We start from the raw sequence: 16,037 nt of genomic DNA, 5'->3' as shown, positions 1-16,037 counted from the left end.
ACTGAAACAACTATGAGGAAAAGTAAGGTACTATGAGAGAGAGAGAGAGAGAGAGAGAGAGAGAGAGAGAGGCCTTGTGTGAGAGGCTTGGAACTTGGAAGTTGGAAGCTAGAAGAAGCTTGAAAGCTTGAAAGTTGTGTGTGCTTGTAGCCTTGTAGAGGCTTGTTCTTATATAGATAGGCAAGAGAGAGAAGCAAGCCAAGCTTGAAAGTTGTGTGTGCTTGTAGCCTTGTAGTGCTTGTTCTTATATAGATATGCAAGAGAGAGAGGCAAGCCTCAAGGGCAAGAGAGAGAGAGAGGGCCAAGCCTCAAAGGCTCAAGGGCCAAGGCCCAAGGCCAAGGCCCAAGCCATAAACGGCCAAGCGGCAACTGCAACGGCTAGAAACGGCGAGCGCAACGGCAGAAAAACGCGCAATGGCTCCCTGCCGTCCCCCACCGGCGTCCCCGTCCCCGTCCCGTGTGAGTGACGCTTCTTAGGGGACATCCGTCCGTCCCCTGCCGTCCCCGTCGCCGGTCCGTCCCGTTTTGGCGTCCCTCCGTTCCAAGCACTCATCCCTTCCGTCCCCTGTGACTAAGTCTATATAAGTGAGTCTTGGGTTATTATTGATTCATTGTGGTCTAGACCTCGACCAAGAAGCTTACTCCAGCCACGGACATAGCGGATCACACGTAGTCTTGCCGAGGGCCCTTGTGGGCAGGCACTAGTGGCCTTGTTTTCAAGCTTCGATTTCCAAGGGAGCCACTATCGGAGGCTTCTTGCTGATCTAGGAAACAACATGGGAGATCATCAGATGGTATATGCTGATAGAACTATCCCCCAACACCCCCCCCCCCCCCGCCCACCCCACCCCCTTCCTTTCCTTCAAGGAAAGTGTGTCTTCCACCTTCAGTTTCACGCATTAGCTTTTACACAAGAAAAGGTAGCGTTTCAATCAGATGCGGAGACAAAATTTCCTGAAGAGAAAATCATCCCTTTGAGCAAGCTTCCCGTCTTTTCAAAAAAAAAGATTAAAATGACGAAGCTTGAGTGAGTACCCTCCATCAAGATGTTCTTTAAACACTCGATCGAAAGCTCGGCAAAGCTCCAATATAGTGTAAAGCTGTGCCTGCACATATGGAAAAGTGAACAATTCAAATCCATACTTGAATTATCCATCCACCTGCTCCTTAAACATCAGTGGTACAAAGCCATCCAAATTCTCACCCCTGCATCAACAGCGATCGGTCTTCCTAGCTGGTTCATTTCATTTTCAAGCTCATCAATGCTTTTATTCACCAATGATAAAATACTTGGAATGCGTGCCTTTATCACTGCCTCTAGATACTGCAAGGACCAAAAATTGAGTTTTCATGAACATTCAAAATCAATGATGATGGGTATAATCCTTGGCAAAAAAGCACTCCAACATGAGTTCAATGCACTCCCACCTTTGACAACATCTTTCCCAAGTACTCTGAGCCCATTCGTCCAGCTAGGTGTGAATAGTCAGGACTGGTTGCAAAATACTCACGCTCCCTGCGTCTAGCAGCTATCATGTCAACGTTTCGGTTTATGTCTGCTTGTGAACGATTGACAACTCCAATCCAAGGATGCTTCAAATGGTATGCACGACCTTCAAGCACCTGCAAGGACCTATGCATTTTGAATCTTGTGTTTTGGTGATGCATTCTTTCTTTGGAGCAAGAGAGCAAACAAGGTTGACAATTACATTACGAAATGCAACATCAACAAATGATACACGAGACGAAAGAAGCTTACGTCTATCGCATTGGTGCCCTTGTCCATTAGATCGAGCTTTGTCAAAACACCCCAAGTGCGCTCACCTGCACAAGGCACAAGATCATTCAACACACAAAAAACAACCTCACTTTTGGAAAACCCATGATTAGAGCTGTGAACCCCTACTAGCAAAAAGTCTACCAAAAACATTAGCAAGTTTGGCGAATATAGAATGAAATGGACAACAATCACCCTTTTCTTCCGAAGTACCATAGTTCTCACCTTCATAACCATTCCTTATGAATGCCTAAACATTTTAAAAAGCATACACAAACGGCTCACACTTTCTTCCCGGGTGGGGGGGGGGGGGGGGGGGTTGGGGCTTTTAGTTTGGCAAATATAGAATGAAATGGACAACAGTCACCCTTTTCTTCCGACGTACCATAGTTCTCACCTTCATAACCATTCCTTATGAATGCCTAAACATTTAAAAAAGCATACACAAACGGCTCACACTTGCTAGTGCTTTACCTGTCACCAGATGGACACCTTTTGCCAGCACTACACCGCGACACCCAAGGCATTCGGACCTTCGGTGCCCCAATGGCCGAGGCTTCAGGTGCAAAGCCCCCACCCCGCCCTGCCCTCCCCTCAACAGCCCCCTCTCTCTCTCTCTCTCTTCTCTCTCTCGCTCTCCCCCAAAAAAAAAAAAAAAAATCCTCAGGTGGTGCCTCACCACAAGGGGAGCCGGACCAGGGGTGGCAGACTGTTGGCAGCCGCAACCCCCAGCATGTCACAGACACAGTGCTCACTCTTCCACCGCCAAGGCGATCCCCCAGGCAGAGGGCCCACACCCCAAGGCAACAGTCACTTCAGAGAACCGTTTCCGGCCGTTAGCAATGATATCTGGAGAACATCATCAACAACCATAAACCACTACCAAAAGTGTGCTACACTGCCATTTCAATTCCTAACAGTCTACCAGGAATGAAGCACAAAGCTTTTGATCCTAATTTGATGCTGGTTTCTGGTTGAATCTGGACTCCAATTGCTGCTCCCTATAGCTGCTATATTGGGCTGAGGGCTGAGGGGGGAAACCAAGAGGATTGGGTGCTATATAAAAAGGCAATTCCCCGCGCGCCACCCCCCCCCCCCCCCCCCCCCCCCCCCGGGCGGGAGACTGCTGGTCTACCACAATGAGCCGAATTTGACCATTGTCCAGAAATTCTCAAATTTGAATTTACCCTGATCAAATTTCAGCCCATTCATCATTAAACGGTTTTTTGGTCTACCAACATCCATCCTGCTGATCTCTCCCATACAAAAGGGAACCACCACATAAGCAACCCAAAAGGAAATCACCTCTTGCCTTAAATATATGGCTGGGAGGCTTCTCCTACAGCACCCTTGAGCATGTGGTTAGGCCAACATCAAACCAAGCTCTGAATCCAAACCTGTGTCTCAGACCACTAGAGCCCAACATCCAGGTTTAAGGATACTACTTAACACTCACCCTCCCTGTTAAAGTCACTTTATACCCAAGAGGATGTAAGCCCAGCGGGGCATACAGTGACAGACTCAACCACGTGTCCAAGAGATAAAAACATAAAGAGAGAGAGGGGAGAGAGAAAAGAGAATGGGGATCTTGCACAATACACCACATTGAGCAAGGAACAGGCCCCGCCCCCTTTCAAGAATTTATTCAGGAACAATCTACGGGCACGCTGGCCAGGATCAATAGAATCAATGAATACAAAACAAACAAATATGCCGATGTAGGATATCCAAGTCGATGATGTCGACACACAAGATCTCTGATGTCGAGCATACCACGGGAATGACCCACAAGTATCTCTCACCGGGCTAGTACAAGATCCAATATCCAAATCCAATGGATCCCAAGTCCAATGAATCCAAATCCAAGTCCAAGTCCAAATCCCAGTCCAAAATCCAAGCTCCATGTCTAAGCTATGTGTTCCATGTTCATGTCCGAGCTTCATGCCCAAGCTCTATGTCCAAGTTCTTCATGTCTATGCTCAAATTCAAGCTTCCATGTCCAAGCTCTAAATCCACTCGCTCATCCCATGAATAATCTCCACAATTCCTGTAGCCTTGTCGATGATGAAAACCTTAGAGAAGCTCTTTCTGGCAAGAAAACTGATATAAAACTGGTTTCAATGGTTTTCAAGCGATAAAAAGCAATTTTTAGGGATTTTTGAGCTGTTTTAGGGTTTCTGGAATTTTTAAGGTTTTTGGAATTTTTTGTCCGTACAGTCCGTAGCTGTACGGATCCGCACAATCGCATGGAAAGATGGTGACGTGGCATTGCAATTGCTGGAGGCACTCAGAATTCAGCAGGTAGTGATGAAAAACTCCATGATTTGGTTCATACATGATGATGAAGAAGATAATCTCCACGCGTGAATGAAGATGGCAACGCGATGAAGAGGTTCTTCTTCAACTTGATGCTCAAGAGAGGCTCATGCTTCTTTTACACTTGGGAAAGCCTTGCTTTTTGCCAAAAAGTAATGCTTTTGCTTTCTTTGCTTTTGTCTTGTTATTAAATATTATTAATAATAGTCAAGGTTCTTGATTTGTGCTTTTACAACTTCAAGCCTTGCTTTTTGGCCCTAGAGTTGCTTTTTGAGAAAGCGGCTTTTAGCTTTTTGGTCCAGCTTAGTCTCCTCTTTCCAATGGTGCCCTTGGCTCGTGGTCAACCCTGTTTGACTTTTTGCTTTTTCTTGCTTTTTGACCAAGAATGGTGCTTTTTCTTAATCAATCCTTATGGACCCTATCCCCATGTCCTGTCTGGTGTCCAGGCATGGATTTCATTATGTGAAATAGAGCTAGGAGGACCAAATAGTTACATTCCCTCTCTCTTACATCGCAGTTATCCTCAACTGCGGACTGCAAGTGTTTCAAGCACATCCATATGTTCCATGTATATCCGTGTGTTCCAAGTACATGAAGTACTTCCATATGTTTGAAGGTACTAGTCTCATTTGGTGAGCTTATGCATTTGGTCTTTCCCCATATATGTGGTGTCATTTGCTCATCTCGCATTATCTCAATGCCTTTTCTTTGACCGATGTCCTTGTTCTTGATGGTACATCTTCATGGCCTGTCACATGTGTTAGATAAAATAAATGCATACTTACCTCCTGCAAAAACTAAACACAAGCTAGTCAACAAACAAGTATGCATCATTCGCATCTACTCGGCATTCCAAGTACTGGCCAGGTAGTCTAGAGCCTAGTGGACTATCACATGCCATAAATCCAAGCATTGTCCATACAGCAAAAACAGCACACAAAGTCAAAGAAATTCAGACATACATCAATATGCAATGCACAAGTAATGATTCTCCTATTCATGGATTGTCCTGTCTGGTTTCATCGAAACCATGCTGAGCCATCTGGTCACTAGGACCGCTCAAACTTTTCCTCAAGGCCATTTGGTCACTCGGACCGCCCGAGAGTTCATCAATAGTCATCTGGGCCATCTGGTCACATTGACCGCCCAACTATGAAATCCAATACAGTCATCTGGGCCATCTGATCGCAATGACTGCCCGACTGCGAAATCCAATATATCTGGCATCGTTGCCATCCAATGGGTCATCTGGCATCGTTGCCTCCCATATACAAATCTCGTTCGGATATCGTTGCCATCCAATGGGTCATCTGGCATCGTTACCTCCCATATACAAATCTCATTCTGGCTTAGTTGCCGTCCATATATAAATCTTGCTCCTTGGGCTTTCTCGATCATTGCCACCCAAACTAGAGCATGTCCAAATAACCATTATAAGTAGTATAATGATCAATTCCAGTCCAATATATATACAGTGAAGAGGGCTAGAGGTATGATCCCTCCCTCTTGAATCTGTCTTGATCGCAAGACATTCATATCTGTACTTCAAATACATCTCGATTCTCGACCAACCACTTCCTCAATGCTCATAAGCTCAAAGTATATCTGGATAGTCTTAGAAGTACTCCTCTGGCATCCATTCACGTCCAACAGCGAATAACTCTTTAATTCCAAGAGGAACTTTCTGACCATTGTCTTTTCTCCTTTTCTCATAGAATGAAACACAATCTATTCTGGATCTTCCACCCCTGGTGGATCTTCAAAACAAGTTCCTCTGAGGATAACCTGTACATGGTTTCAGTAAACTGTCACGGAAAACATTATATATCTTCCAATGATCTGAAAGGTCCAACTCATGACATACATGGTTGATCTTCTTGTTATCTTGAAAGGGTCATATACCATCATTCCCAGTCCAAAGATAAAATCCATAGCAATATTCTCCCATACATCATTCAATGGGTGCAAGAATCTTACTGGTGTTTGTCGATTAAACTTGACCTTCTAGCAAACCAAACAAAAGGTAGCTCTCCAAAGCTTTAAGTGTAGTCAAGGTGTCTCTATGCCCCATGTATGGAGAAGCATGGCACTCTTCCATTACTTTGGCCTCAAGTCCTTGTGTTATACATGACCTGGGTTTGTATCATAAGAAAACTCTTCTTGATGACATAAAAAGTCACCAAATTTCTATTCTGCAATCTGTTCCAAAATATCTTTGAAATCCTCTTTGGTAGCATAAGGATCCTTAATCAAAGTGAAATCCATATGGTAACCCATAGAAACCCCATGGCTCAAGGGTCTCCGAGATAATGCATCTGCTTCCTTGTTGGCTTAGACATTCATCGGCCACAACATGGCCTGCTTGGTTCAAGACTGCTCCAATGCAATCTCATCATGTTTAACCACAAAAAAAGGTCTAGAATATCCAACACTAATCCTTTGCTAGCATAAAGTCTCAATGCTTCAAAAGGATTCTGTTTCAGCTTTGTTCCACAAAGATCCCATGGCTTTATTTGTCGAAACATGCAATGGGCTAAGCACCGCTGCAAACCATTTGTCGAACTTCCTGGCATGATGTCAATCTGATAATTTTCCGATCTCTCTGGCTTCTTTGCCTTGCTTTCCCTTACCTGTCCTGAAGAAACTACATCTAAAAGAGTAGGCCTAGGAGTAGCTTCCTTGTCTCCTCCATGATAAATAGAGCAGGTAGCTCTAGATCCTTCTGCAATGGTGACTCGAAGATAGGCTTTAGCAGCTTCAACTCCTTCGGCTTTAATGGCTTAATCCTTGATGAAATTTGCAAACATTTGAGCCCTTCTTTGCTCATGTTCTCTTTTGGTTCTCCAAGAAATAAATTCTTCATCTCTGAGAGGTCGCCTGAACTGCTGAAAGTCATGGTACTCTTCTAATGTCGTGGCCGTGATTCCCAACAAGAATTTCTGTAACAACCTCATGGTTGTTCCCTTCATGAGGCCCACGGTCTTTCTTTAATCTCGACATGGCTCTGTCACCCCAAGAAAGTTTCTTCAAGAGAAATCTTGCTCTGATACCACTGTAAGCCCAGCGGGGCGTGCAGTGACAGTGACAGACTCAACCACATGTCCAAGAGATAAAAATATAAAGAAAGAGATGGGAGAGAGAAAAGAGAATGGGGATCTTGCACAGTACACCACATTGAGCGGGGAACAGGCCCCGCCCCCTTTCAGGAATTTTTTCAGGAACAATCCACGGGCACGCTGGCCAAGAACAATACAATCAATGAATACAAAACAAACAAATATGCCGATGTAGGATATCCAAGTCGATGTTGATGTCGACGCACAAGATCTCTGATGTCGAGCACACCACGGGAATGACCCACCACAAGTATCTCTCACCAGGCTAGTACCAAGTCCAATATCCAAATCCAACGGATCCCAAGTCCAATGAATCCAAATCCAAGTCCAAGTCCAAGTCCAAAATCCAAGCTCCATGTCTAAGCTCTGTGTTCCATGTTCATATCCCAACTTCATGCCCAAGCTCTATGTCCAAGTTCTTCATGTCTACGCTCAAGTTCAAGCTTCCATGTCCAAGCTTTAAATCTACTCGTTCATCCCATGAATAATCTCCACAATTCCTATAGCCTTGTTGATGATGAAAACCTTAGAGAAGCTCTTTCTGGCAAGAAAACTGATATAAAACCTGTTTTAATGGTTTTCGAGCGATAAAAAGCAATTTTTAGGGTTTTTTGAGCAATTTTAGAGTTTCTTAAATTTATAGGGTTTTTGAAATTTCCTGTCCGTACAGTCCGTATAGCTGTACGGATCCGCACAATCGCACGGAAAGATGGTGACGTGGCATTGCAGTTGCTGGAGGCACTTTGAAATCAGCGAGTAGTGATGAAAAACTCCATGATTTGGTTCATAGATGATGATGAAGAAGATAATCTCCACACGTGAATGAAGATGGCAACGCAATGAAGAGGTTCTTCTTCAACTTAATGCTCAAGAGAGGCTCATGCTTCTTTTATACTTGGGGAAGCCTTGCTTTTTGCCAAAAAGTAATGCTTTTGCTTTCTTTGCTTTTGTCTTTTTATTAAATATTATTAATAATAGTCAAAGTTCTTGAGTTCTGCTTTTACAACTTCAGGGCCTTGCTTTTTGGCCCTAGAGTTGCTCTTTGAGAAAGCGGCTTTTAGCTTTTTGGTCCAGCTTAGTCTCCTCTTTCCAATGGTGCCCTTGGCTTGTGGTCAACCCTGTTTGACTTTTTGCTTTTTCTTGCTTTTTGACCAAGAATGGTGCTTTTTCTTAATCAATCCTTATGGACCCTGTCCCCATGTCTTCTTCCACCTATCTGGTGTCCAGGCATGGATTTCATTATGTGAAATAGAGCTAGGAGGGCCAAATAGTTACAGAGGATCCCATTCAGAGTCTTCTATAGATGAAAGCCTAACCTCATCATATAACCCAGAGACTGATGATCCAGTGGGACATAACACATGGCAGGCCAAAAATTAAACCACAACATTAATCCTCTTTTGGGATAAACTCCTCACTAAAGACACAACTCCTCACTAAATTAAACCACAGCATTAATCCTCTTTCGGGATAAACTCTGAAACCAGACGGGAACTCAAATGCAATGGACAGTCACTTTAGATGTCTTTATGAAAAACACAGCGGAAGAACCATAAACAATATAAAAACATTGCACTAAGCCAGAACGGCCGGCCCCCCCTAGGAACTTCTTTATTCACACAGAAGCTTTTACAAGATACCAAGGTGCGGGTGCATACAGCACCGGATTTTCCACAAAGCATCAGCACAGATCTTGTCCAGGTTTCTATCCAGTGCCAAGATAGAAACATCCCTAGGAGCTGTCCAAAACTTTCCCAAAACAGTCCTCAAAAAACAGCTCATAAATCAGCCCGGTAAAAAACAGCTCATAAATCAGCCCGGTACGGAGCCAAAAGCTGCCCCGAACTCCGTGCCCAAATCAGCCCCAAAACTGGGCCTCAAATCAGCCCCCGAAGAGCTCTCAAATCAGTCGCAAAAACAGTCCATAAGCAGTCCATAAAAACAGCCAAAAATACACCTTTGCTGTTGAAACCTGTACCGCCTTCTGTACGGTTGCAACACAACGGTATACCTGATGTACCATCCGTACAGTCAGCGTAGAGAGTAGAGGAGGTGCTATACAGCCTCTGTACGGCCTGTACAAGAGGGAAGACAAGGCTGTGTGTTGTACGGCCAACGCAACAGAGAAGAGAGTCTGTAGTCGGCCAGCCCTGTCAGCATCTATGGAGGAAGTCGACCAGCCCTGTAGCATCTTTGGAGCAAGTCAGCTAGCAGAGAGAAGAGAGGAAAATTCCAAGAGGGATGCGCATGATGATAAAACAACCCAAACCTGCTTTAATAGAGTCGACTAGCTCTATTTTTGAAGTGCTTTTTCCCTTTTTGGCTAAAAGTGGCTGAACCAGCCCAAAATATCCACTTTATGCTTTCTTTGGCTTGTATTCCAAGTTCTGGCCCAAAAATATCAACTTTATGCTTTTCTTGGCTTGATGCCCAAGTTTCATCTAGGCGCCTGCTTTTGTCCACCTGTCCAAGGCCAAAAATAATAATATGTCCAGCCCATCATTAATGATATGTGAACACACTAACTTATAAATATTATAAGTCACTTTGATAAATAAAATCCCATGTTGCTCATGCTGTATGGCCATCTTTCAGGCCAAACCATGCCGGTAAAATGCTCTAGCTTTCTTCTCTGGAAAATCCCCATTCACACCTTGGTTCCAAACAGTATGTGAAACACTACTCAAGATTGGTGAGGGGAACAAATTGGTGACATCCCCTCCATCTTATAAGACAGTTGTCCGCAACTGTATAAGCCTGATACCATTGAAATATCCTTCAAATATAGCAGATCCACTGCCCATCAGTAGTATTCCAAATCCACAATCCAAACTTAGATACGAGTACAAGAGCCAACCGTATCAAGAAATTATTTCCATATCCTGAGTCAATAACTCTGATAATAACCAAACACATGCACAAGAGCCAATTGTGTCCAAAATATCCATAAAGCCATAAGCCGCTTTTCTGAATGTTCAGGGATGCTGAATCCTTCCCAAAACAAAAGTACGAAGTGAGCACCGGGATTGCTAGTGCTGAGAAAAATTACACCATGTTAGGCTGCATTTACCATACATGTTCTACAAGAAAAGCACACCATGTTAGGCTATATCTGTCATACATGTACTGTCATGTCAGGCTCCATAAGCCACACATGTTGTGTTATGTCAGGCTTCATAAGCCACACATGCTCTGTCATGTCAAGCCTCACAAGCCATACATGTTCTGTCATGTCAAGCCTCACAAGCCATATATGTTCTCTTGCCATGTCAAGTCTCACAAGCCACACATGTTCTGTCATGTCAAGCCTCACAAGCCATATATGTTCTGTCATGTCAAGTCTCAGAAGCCATACATGTTATGTCATGTCAAGCCTCACAAGCCACACCTGTTCTGTCATGTCAAGCCTCAGAAGCCATACATGTTCTCTTGCCATGTCAAGCTTTAGAAGCGACACATGTTCTGTCATGTCAAGCTTCACAAGCCATACATGTTCTGTCATGTCAAGCCTCAGAAGCTACACATGTTCTCTTGCCATGTCAGTGGGCTCACACCAGAGTCCTTCTTGGGATCCATCCACATACATGCAAAAGATCTAAACTCCTATTGACATGTCAGTGGGCTCACACCGGAGTCCTTCCGGGGATCCATCCACATACATGAAAAAGAGAGAAACTCCTGTTGACATGTCACTGGGGGCTCACACCGAAGACCTTCCGGGGATCCATCCACATACATGCAAAAGGAATGTGCCATGACAATGGGCATGATTGATGTGAGAAATCCTTCTTTGCAAAGTCGCCAAAATAAGCCCATGTTTACATAAGCCAGGGAAGCTCAATTGACACTTTGTTGTCGAGGACAGCCCTGCATATCTTTGACCAACATACGAGCATAGAATACCTTCCATGTTGGTTTCAAAACACCTCATAGACTAGAATCAGCCAATCCATGATACTGATAAATAATTCATAGTTTTATAATCGCATATGCGACATATTCTAGCGTCCCATACAAACTAGAATATTCTCCATATGAGATCCTTGTGTAGGTGACAATTCTAGCATCCCATACTGCTAGAAGCCTCCAATACACAAGACCAAAACCATAAACTATTCATCAAAACCATAGAGAAGCCTTTTCCAAAATCAAAATGTTTTCCAACGAAAACGCCTTTCAGAAAAGAACTCTCCTGAAACACATCTCAAGATAGACATGAGAAACACTCTCCACTTGCATCAGCAAGGGAGTTCAACATGTACAAAATTCCAAAATATTGGCAAAAAGCATCAACTTGGTAAAAATCAAAGTATACTTAGCTTTTCTTTGCCAGGTTCGTGTCAGAATGCGCAGCGGAAGACTAACGCACGTAGGAGACGCATCACCATCGAGCACCACGAACACCCCCAACGGGCATTGCAGCATCCCTCCACCGGGCTCCCATCTCCCGGTGAGCTACCTCCCAAAACACCGGCCGGAGGAGATGACTATGACAAGGTGCCACTCTAGCCTATATATGGCTCTTCAACTTCCCATGCTTCCACTTATGGGATAATCCAAGGCACCTTCTAGCCATAGATCACATGCTCGAAATCGCCAACCTTCCAACACCCTCCCTCAATTCGAGCTCCACAAGCCACCGAGGCGCGAGGGGGTCACCCAGGACCACACACGCCTGGGCCGCCCAGGACCACACTCTCAGAATACGCAGCGGAGATGATGACCAGATCTGGGAACACGAGCAAAACGCAATGCAAAAAATCACAGCACAAGAGAGAGAGAGAGAGAGAGATAGAGGCGTGTAACTCTGCTCTATATACACAAAAGAATCCCGGAATACTACAATGATGACAACGGGGCTGGGGGCCATTTTATATGGCCCCCCAACAACAGTCGGCCTGCTGTAGGGCAGCCAACAGGACCACAAAACCCCACGACTGCTGAAATGCACAGTCGGCCAGCAGCAGGGGGGGCCTACCAGCATCAAGGAGGTCCACGACCTGTGCAGAGCAGTCGACCACCTCCAGTGTCTCCACAGATGAAGTCGGCCAGGTTCAAGGTCCTCCTGCCACTACAAGACTGCCTCCCATGCCACAAAAAAATAGGAAAAAAATGGGGGAAAAATACGGGGAGTGAGGAAAAATGATAAGACACCTACAAAGGGCAGGCACACCCACAACAGAGGCCCTGGTGTATATGTACAGACAGGAGATGACTTCTAACACCCCCTCTCAACTCGTGGCTGTGAAACCAACCACAGGGAGCTGGGGTGCTGCCTGAGCAAATCCTGAGATAGCGACTTCATGAAGAGGTCCACCGTACTGTCCTCCGTCGAACAGAACTCTAGCAAGATGTCATCAGCAACGATTTGTTCACGAACAAAGTGCCTCTGGATGACCATGGGTTCCTCCAGTGGAAGCCCAATCCTGCAATGCACCCTCACCACCTCACAAGCAGCCCGGTACTCTACCTCTGTCATCGACAAGGCAAAAGATGACTACCTCTTACTGCTCCATAAAACTGCTCTTGGGCCTGAAGTAGATCCCCTCGTGTCCGGATCTCCTCCCCAAACTGAGTCACTCCAACCGTGGAGTCGAACTCCATCAATCAATCCCCCTCTTGTGTACAAGAGTCCATGATCCTTCGCATGCCACAGAAACCACAAGAAACGCAATCCTGCCTCACAAAGAGTCATCCGCAACCATGAGCTCAACTGCCTCATCAGGAAGCTCCCGTCCAATCTGGTGTCCATCAACCAGATCAATGAACCATTCTGCTTCTGAGTCAAAGAGGCATCACACTGCTCACAAGGATCAACACCTGTTACGGTGCAAAGCCTAGTCCTGGAAACCTGCTGAAGACCACACAAGGCCTTTTGAAACCTGTGAACCACCCCCTCTGAATCCGGAACCACAAAGCCTAGAGAATGCACCTCCTTCTGCAAGTAATCAACTACCACCTGCCTGGCTTTCCGAGAGGTCCCCGTGGAAAGAACATCCTCATCTACAGGAGTTTCTTTGTCCCGAATACTACGAGACATCAGAGCATAAGTTACCTGTTCAGTTTCCTCTGATTGACGAACACAAGAACCACCAACATCAGTACTGGAAAGTTCCTCCCAACTGCTACCATCAACTGGCAAGCTATCCACCATCTGGTCCCAGAAAGCCTGCACCTACAGCATATCCACACTTAAGTGGCCATTACCAGACTGGCACTCATCACAAACCTGAGGACCTGGGAGAGAGAGTGCTGAAAGCTTGTAAACTCCATTCTCCACTCCGCCTTCCCAAACTACCTAGCCTGTTGCTTTGTCTCGGAGAGCAACAAAATGCTCATCAAACTCCACCCGTACGCCAGTCTTGCAAACCTGATGCACTGACAATAGATGAAAACCAAGTGACGGAACATACAACACCTGGGAGGAATGCTTCCCCCCTCTGCCATCGGAAACTATCTCCATCCTTCCCTCACTGTGAACTGGGATAGTGGATGTATCCCCAGTAAGAATGTGACCAGAATACCTGCAGAGATCCTGTAAATCAGAACGGGAAGGAGTCATGTGCCTGGAAGCACCACTGTCTAGATCCACTCCCGAGTATCCGTTGCGGAGAATCCTCCAACCTCCTCCCTGCCTAAAGAAAATGAAACATCGGTGTCCATCACCTCCAGGTGCACAAAAGCCGGAGTCTTCATGATTGCTATTGAGGAATCTTCACCCTTCTCAGTCTTCCGCTTGGAACACTACCTCCAATAGTGGCCTTTCTCGCCACAATCATTACAGGTCCTCTCTACCTTTAGTTTCTTGCGGTCAGTAACGAGCTTCTTCTCAGAAGACTTCTCCGATGAAGCCTTCCCTTTGCCCGTGTTACGGCCTTTCCACCATTGGCCAGTTAAGGCCTCCGAACCTCCACCCTGAGGAGGATTCGTGAATCGTTCCTCTTGGTCCAAGACCATGGGCACAAGCACCTCCCACGTGATGGTGCTGAGCCTGCCACTCGTAATCAAAGACGAGTAAAATGCTTAGTACTGAGAGGGCAAATGTGACAGCAACGTTATAGCCATGTCCTCTGACAATATCTCCTTCCCAACCTGAAGAACTTCTTGCTGAAGAGCCTGTAGCTTGTTAATATGCTCCCGCATCATCGATGACTTTGCAGGGCTCATAACCCGCATCTGTACTTCCAAGGAAATCCTCTTCATGGACGATACCCTGTTGTAAAGAGAGGACAAATGCTGGCATATACCTCTGGCCAGGGTCATATGCTTTACATGATTGATTACCTGCGGTGTGCAGTTGAGAGAGAGAAACGAACGGACCCTGGCGGACACGATCCCACATCTGTGTCTGGGCCTCCCGGTCCTTTCAGATCGACGATAACTCCCCTTCCTCTACTTCCGGCCGCGGAACCCCAACGACGACGAAATCAGCGAGGTCGTAAGACTCCTGAACAGATTCCATCATAACCTTCCATATGCCGTAGTTGTTCCCGTCCAACTGACGGTCCACTGGGAACGTGGGGAGTGTCAGGATCTTCACATGCCTCTCGGCCATCTCACACAGATCTGCCATTGCGGGGACGTACTCTAAAAAAGGGTGGATGGGTGGGAACAAAGACGAACTTACACCTTCAAGTAGCTGTCCAACTAATCAGCCCGCCGTCCTCTTGCTTCTCCTCTTCCCGAATAGTCCCGAACAGTCCATCGATCAGCAACACAACAGTCCCCTCTTGCTCACACAAATCCCAAGAACTATCTAGAGTCTAGGCTCTGATACCATGTCAAAATACGCAGCGGAGATGATGACCAGATCTGGGAACACGAGCAAAGCGCAATGCAGAAAATCACAGCACAAGAGAGAGAGAGAGAGAGAGAGAGAGAGAGGCATGTAACTATGCTCTATATACATAAAAGAATCCCGAAATACTAAAATGATGACAACGGGACTGGGGGCCATTTTATATGGCCCCCCAACAGCAATCGACCTGCTATAGGGCAACCGACGGGACCACAAAACCCCACGACTGCTTACATGCACAATTGGCCAGCAGCAGGGGGGATCGGCCAGCATCAAGGAGGTCCACGACCCGTGCAGAGCAGTCAACCACCTCCAGTGTCTCCATAGATGAAGTCGGCCAGGTTCAAGGTCCTCCTGCCACTACAAGACTGCCTCCCATGCCACAGAAAAATAGGAAAAAAATGGGGGGAAAATACGGGGAGTGAGGAAAAATGATAAGACACCTACAAAGGGCGGGCACACCCACAACAGAGGACCTGGTGTATATGTATAGACAGGAGATGACTTCTAACACACACATGCCCGGGCTCTGATACCATGTCAGAATGCGCAGCGGAAGACTAACGCACGTAGGAGACGCATCACCATCGAGCACCACGAACACCCCCAATGAGCATTGCAGCATCCCTCCACCGGGCTCCCATCTCCCAGTGAGCTACCTCCCAAAACACCGGCCGGAGGAGATGACTATGACAAGGTGCCACTCTAGCCTATATATGGCTCTTCAACTTCCCATGCTTCCACTTATGGGATAATCCAATGCACATTCTAGCCATAGATCACATGCTCGAAATCGCCAACCTTCCAACAGTTCGTCGTGAAGCCAAAATAAATATCTCCTCAACATACACATAAGCTACCTTGAGCTATAGCTCCATATAACTCGCTTGAACAAAATTTGATTCAAAATCCAGAATAGTCTATATGGAACAAGTGTTGAACATGGACATATAAAACTAACTCCATACTTTGAGGATAAATTCTGTGAATCCATAAATCCTTATGCCAACTACTCATGCTCTAGACAAGT

At 45.8% G+C, this 16,037-nt stretch overlaps 1 protein-coding gene across 1 annotated transcript in view; it reads right to left on the bottom strand.

The window, feature by feature from the left end:
• The window catches only part of LOC147610226 (phragmoplastin DRP1E-like), a 96,724-nt gene that overhangs the window by 44,450 nt on the left and 36,237 nt on the right, over window positions 1–16,037 (bottom strand). Inside the window, exons 8-11 of the mRNA XM_086786543.1 lie at window positions 1,760–1,824; window positions 1,429–1,623; window positions 1,205–1,324; window positions 1,036–1,106 (exon numbers count right to left, since the gene is read on the bottom strand). Of these exons, the coding sequence (XP_086642669.1) occupies window positions 1,036–1,106; window positions 1,205–1,324; window positions 1,429–1,623; window positions 1,760–1,824 (451 nt within the window). The remainder of the gene's footprint in view (window positions 1–1,035; window positions 1,107–1,204; window positions 1,325–1,428; window positions 1,624–1,759; window positions 1,825–16,037) is intronic.

This window comes from Cibotium barometz, chromosome 49 (assembly GCF_041138505.1).
Source record: "Cibotium barometz isolate CiBa-2024 chromosome 49, ASM4113850v1, whole genome shotgun sequence".
Lineage (NCBI taxonomy): Eukaryota > Viridiplantae > Streptophyta > Polypodiopsida > Cyatheales > Cibotiaceae > Cibotium > Cibotium barometz.
Note: the sequence above shows the minus strand (reverse complement) of the source record. Positions and strands in the feature narration are given on the sequence as shown.